This window comes from Lepidochelys kempii, chromosome 6 (assembly GCF_965140285.1).
Source record: "Lepidochelys kempii isolate rLepKem1 chromosome 6, rLepKem1.hap1, whole genome shotgun sequence".
NCBI lineage: Eukaryota > Metazoa > Chordata > Testudines > Cheloniidae > Lepidochelys > Lepidochelys kempii.
In genome coordinates, this window is record NC_136385.1 from 6,850,821 (window position 1) to 6,857,005 (window position 6,185).

General features: G+C 43.8%; 1 protein-coding gene across 2 annotated transcripts; it reads left to right on the forward strand.

Annotated features, from left to right (window-relative positions):
• Positions 1 to 3,729: 3,729 nt before the first annotated feature.
• LOC140913778 (olfactory receptor 8U9-like) lies at positions 3,730 to 5,948 on the forward strand. Of its 2 annotated transcripts, XM_073350575.1 has the most exons (2): positions 3,730 to 3,741; positions 5,019 to 5,948. In XM_073350575.1, the coding sequence occupies exons 1-2, from the start codon at positions 3,730 to 3,732 to the stop codon at positions 5,946 to 5,948; spliced, it is 942 nt and encodes a 313-aa protein (XP_073206676.1). The 2 variants fall into 2 exon arrangements, with proteins under 2 accessions (XP_073206676.1, XP_073206677.1); XM_073350576.1 differs by lacking the exon at positions 3,730 to 3,741 and having other exon boundaries at positions 5,010 to 5,948.
• Positions 5,949 to 6,185: the final 237 nt, after the last annotated feature.

A 6,185-nucleotide genomic window follows, 5' to 3' on the forward strand; every position in this document is an offset into this window, starting at 1 on the left:
CTCTGTGTCCAGCAATCACTCAAACCCCTGTAGTTACTGTCCTTTGGTCCAGTTTCTTTCAGGCATCTCCTTGGGGATATAGCCAATATTCATAAATTTGAGTACAAAAATGATACATGCATGCAAATGGGATGAATATTTTCAGTAGATCATAAGCTTTGCAGAGATATGTGACATGGAATATCTAGAGTAAAACATATTCCAGTTTTGCCATATTTACAGCCATAAGCATATTTCTATAAAGAATTATGGGGTGGTACATCACACTCTCTTTCACGGATTATAAGTTATAGGAACGAAATAAAATTAACACAAGAACTGGGAGGGAGCTGGCCTACTCGGAGATACTTTGTTCCAGCATCTGCAGAGATGCTGCAGAGATCTTCAAAAAGAAACGGAGTACTTGTGGCACCTTAGAGACTAACACATTTATTAGAGCATAAGCTTTCATGAGCTACAGCTCACTTCATTAGATGCTGTTGCTCACAAAAGCTGATGGTCAAATAAATTTGTTAGTCTCTAAGGTGCCACAACTACTCCTTTTCTTTTTGCGTGTACAGACTAACATGACTGCTACTCTGAAACCTGCAGAGATCTTCAGTGTTAACCTGCTAGTTTGGGGAATATCCTCCTTTTTGCAGCCTGCCCTGACCTTGGGATTTTCAATGAGGACTTCCCCAGGCACCTCAGGGTCACAGGAGGCAGAGAAGGCAGGTGGAGAATTTATGAGCATGACTCCTAGAGGAAGTAGGGGCATAGTGTTTCCTGGGAACAGACCTGGATTGAAAGAGTTGGAAGTTTCTGAATACAGAGATTGATGGCTGTTGATTGTTTCTACTGGTGTTCAGGGAAGCAGGACATGATGTACATTCTTTGTAACCCCTCTCCCACGGATTATCGCAAAGAATATAGGTGACTTGGATCATCAATTTTTCCTCCTAATACAATCAACACTGCAATGCCTCACAGGTTGGCACCACCTAGGAGAAGGGGGCACCAACATGCCCCAGAGCACTGATTATACCAGCCAAGCCTCCACACCTGTGGGGGATAATTTCTCCTACCATAGTAAAGAAGGGAAGAGTCATCACTGGGCCTGCCATGGATCTCCTTGCGGGGAGGTGATGATCACAGTCTCCTTGTCCATCTGCAGCCATGGATCAGTGCATGGGCCCATCCCGATGGTGACCTCACCCTTTCCTGTTAGTCGAACAGTACTGTCAGTCAGTACCACACCTTTGGTGTTATTGGAATATTTTCTAGATGGTGGCTGTGACATACCAGGGTCCAACCCAGACTAATCAGCAGCTGTGTCACACCTTCCTGCAACCTTGTAATGCCTTGTTGAATTGGCTTCCACCTGGGCCACTCACAGACAACCGTCTAGCATGCAAATCACACTCTGAGCATGTATGTGTAACTGCAGCCTGGCCAGGAATAGTTGGGTTACACTCAGGCTCTCACCACCCTTGGTTATACTGCAGGGTGTCCCCAACACACTCCCCAGTCTTTGATTTCCCTCCGGTAATGTACATCCTGTGCTCCCCAGTCCTCTCCTGGACAATGCAAGTTACATTGTCCATTATTTCTTTTATAGCACTAATATGCATGCAACTTAGTGTTGCCGGCACCCAGTGCCCAGAGGCAAAACAACAGCAGGGGTTCATTACCCAGTGTGCTTCACTCAATAATCACAATGGGGTGGAGAAGCAGAAAAGTTTATTTGCAGCTGCAAACAAGGTATAGGGAGAATAGAATCTCAAATCCTGCACACCAGAGCAGGTCATTACACACACTTTTATATTCCTTAATACCACTGCACTAAACATCAGCCAATCAAAACTTTACACAAATACTCTGCCTTCCTTATATGGGTTACAACAATGTTTATTTCCTGCAACCTCTAGCAAGCATTGCTAGCAACTTAAACAACCAGCACATTCTGTCTGGCCTTGTAGTTGTCTCTCCTATTATCTTTAACTTGGCGTCAGCAAACCTTACACTATAAGGAATTATCTGCGGCTGCAACATTGTTTTAAGAGCAAAAGAGCTTACTCAAACCAGCCAGGCCTGAATTCTATTAACGGGGGTTGAGAAGAAGCCCTTAGGCCTTCAGCAGGGAGACCTCCTCGACCCTTATGGCCTTCCATCCCCTCAACTTAACTAGTGGCCATGCCCTGGGGTCTCCAACATTAGCTTCTCAGACACTTCTATTTAAACACACTGGATTAGTTAAAACAATAAAACAAATTTTATTTACTACAAAGATAAATTTTACATGAGTGCAACTGAGAAGGCATAGAAGTCAGACATGGTTACAAAAAAAAAATAAAGCTAGAATGCAACTTGTGCCTAAGTTAAGAAATGATGTGAAATTCAAAGCAAAAGTTTCCTCACCACATGCTTGCAGCACTCTTACTGACCACATTTCTTAGGTCAGGACACCCCCTGTCCAATGGCTGCTTACTTTATGCCTTCAGAAGCTGTGAATCAATGGGTCAAGAGAGAGAGAGAGCAGTTCCTTGGGATGTCTGCCCCTTCTTTTTATAGTCCTATCCCCCCTTTGAGTAACAGTTCCATCTGGTTACCAGAAGACGAAAACTCTGTGTAGAAGGATGCTCCCTGCTGCTTTTTCCTCACCTATTTAGATACAAAATTAAGTAGAACACACATTTCTTTGTTTAAGACAGACCAGTTTGCCAGCCTCAGTTTGGAACATGTATTAATAACAAGATACAATGTCATTTTATAACTTCACATGCATTATCAAAATTGTATTAATATTAAGATGAGAGAATGACTATTTCTGGTTGACTCATAGATTTATTTAACATCTTACAGCTGAGCTCTGTGTGCAGATAATATGGATGGAAGAGGGATAGTTTTGTGAACTGCAGAAGTCCGTAGCATGCTTTGGTCTCCTCCTGAGCTCCTCTGGACATCATGTGGTCTCCATCAAGAAAAAGGAGTGAACCTATCTTTCCTAGTTTGGGGAGTAACCTAGCAAGGGAAGGACATAGATACCTTGGGTGATTCGCACTCTATAAATAGCCAGATAATCTGGATTACTCTTACATGTCTAGCAGGTTTTCCATTCCACCTATTGGGGCCAGGACAATGAGGTGATTCTGAAACCAGGAATGACTGGGAAGATATCAGCTACAGCCCCAGAATAACTGCCCTCCCTCCTCCCCATTTCCATAGCCTCCTCACCCAGATGCCCAAGAAGACGAGGAGGGGGAGGCTACAGGGACCCACACAGTCAACCCCAGAGGATCGCACAAGCATCAGAAAGCTGGAATATCCTGTATTTTGATTTGGTTTCTGGACTTGTCCTTCCCTCTTCCTCCACCCCCCTAACCCAATATTCCCCTCCCCCATCTAGCTTCTGATTTCTCTCAATGTTTTGTCAACAAATAATAAAGAATGGTTTTTAAACAATTGTGACTTTATTTCCTTTCATATATATATATAGAGAGAGAGAGGGTGGGTAACTTTAAGAGAAACAAACACAACTCTCACACCTTACTATAGTACGTTTCACCTGTATCTGACTTTCTGTTACTTTGATTCCAAATTTGTTGCTAAGGCTGTTTGAAATTTTTTCTTGAGAAGTTTTTTGTATGGGAAATTGGATTTTTCATTCAACTCTTTTTTCCATGAAATAATATTTTCCTTGGATATTATAAGATTTCTATCAACATACCAAACTCCCCTCCTCCCTAAACCATGGCTGTGGGAGTCAGATGTTGTTCCAGGGCAGTTCAGCAAGAGGAGAGAACATCATGCATACTGGGGGATATAGTCCAGCCTGGGAGCCTGGCCCATGGAAGAGATTGGTGGTGTGTGGTATGTGAGGCACCCCCATGGTATTTCAGATTCAAAATATTAAGGTTTTAGCAAAAAGATTTTGGTCTCCACAAAAAAAAAACAAACAACTTTTTGTGGATCAGCTCTAGACAGTACCTGGCTTGCACTGAAAACAGCAGTATAAAATATACCCCTAACCTCATACTCTGTAACTCTGGTAGAAATTGCATCATTTAATAACACAGTAGAAAGAGTAGGTCAAATTAATCACCAGGGCACCAATTAACCAAGGGTAGCTTTGGCTCACTGAAAGTATTAATTAGGTTTTGTGTCTTTCTCAGCTCAGGTATTCCCAGTGGCTTCAGGAATCATGTCCCATAGATCACACATCTCACTATAAAACTTCCCGAATGCTCCAAACTGGCATTTTCTGTCCATGAGGAAACACCAGCACATCGCTCGCTCTCTCTCTTCTCAGCAGGTACGTGCTATTGTCCTGAATTACAGTGACACACCCACACGCAGACACCCTGGGGATCAGCAGGTACTGAATTCCAGACCTCCAGCACCAAAAGCCTGAGCCCCAACTCTGACCCCTTTAGCTAAAGGAGTGACCTCCTGGGTTGGAAAAAATAGGCAATTATCTAGTCACTGAAGCCAGTGCTTCCCATGATGTCTCTGGGTTTTCATACATACTCCAGGAAATGCCAAAATGCTTAATTAGCACAGTAAGCAACTTTACCCCAGACAAAAAGAAAAGGAAACTTTACCCCAGACAGACATGCCAAGCCACAGAGCTCCCCTTGCCCAAAGAGGGTCAAAAGATTGAAACTCCTTTACTCTCACCAATTCTTTAGATAAGGAATAATCCCTTCAGACTGATTCTCTCACAGCAGGGTCACAAGTCATTGTTTTCTCTTTGGATTAGTGAACAGGAGTGTTTGTGGGGGGGCGGGGAGCGGGATGATTAACCTGCCTGTCATTGTATTTGCACAGTGTGTCCATTATATCGAACACCTGGAATGACCAGCTGTGAACATCTGGCTCTGTGGAATAAGCCCTTCCCAGAGCGGGTACTGATATCCGTTAGAAACTGATCTCCTTTTATCTTAACTTACTTCATTACAGAGAAATGACAGGTTATCCTCACTATCTACCTGCCCACATCTCTCTAGCTGTCTGATCACTCTTGAGAGGAGATGGAAGAGGGAAATCACTCGGAGGCGACTGAGTTCATTCTCTCAGGACTGACAGATCGTCCGGAGCTGCAGATCCCCCTGTTTGCGGTCTTCCTACTGATTTATGGTTTCACCCTGGTGGGGAATGGGGGGATGATCTTATTAATCACAATTGATCCCCGACTCCACACGCCCATGTACTTTTTCCTCAGGAATTTGTCTTTCTGTGACCTCTGCTTTTCCTCGATAATTTCCCCTAAGATGCTGTTGAATTTCTTATCCAAGAGGAAAAGCATTTCTTTCACTGCCTGCGCTGTACAAATTTATCTTTCTATTATTTTTGGAGATGTTGAGTGCCTCTTGCTGGCTGTGATGGCGTATGACCGTTATGTGGCCATCTGTAACCCGCTGCTCTATATGGTCACCATGTCCAGGCACTTTTGTAAACAGCTGGTGGCTGGGGCGTACACTGTGGGGGTGGTGGATTCAATGTTAAACACATATTTTACATTTCGGCTGTCATTCTGCAGCTCCAACATCATCAATAATTTCTTCTGTGATGTCCCCCCGCTCCTGGCACTATCCTGTTCTGACACCCGCATCAATGAGATTGTGATGTTTGTTTTAATTTCCTGCATTCAAGTGATCAGCTTTGTGACTGTCCTTCTCTCCTATGTCTATATCACCTCCACCATCCTGCAGATCTGCTCTGCCGAGGGCCGACACAAAGCCTTCTCCACCTGCACTTTCCACTTGACCGCTGTGGTCCTGTTTTATGGCACCCTCCTCTTCATGTATTTACGTCCCACCTCCAGCTATTCCATGGATACAGACAAAGTGGCCTCAGTGTTTTACATGCTGGTGATCCCCATGTTGAACCCCCTCATCTACAGCCTGAGGAACACGGAGGTGAAGGACGCCCTGAGGAGAGCAATGAATAAACTCCTAACCAGTTCTTGAATCTGCTTAATTCAGGACTGGTTTAGTGCTGGGGAGTGGAAATAGGTGAATTCAATTCTCAGCTCATTACAAAATAATTTCGGAGAGCACGTGGTAGTTTTGTTCATTATTATATTGTTATTATTAATAATTTTTTTTTGTATTCCAACAAGGTCTGCAGTCCCCAACTGAGATCAGTGAACAAAACACGGGAAGCATCACAGGAAATGAGGGAAACCCAAGTCCATAGTGTGCCGG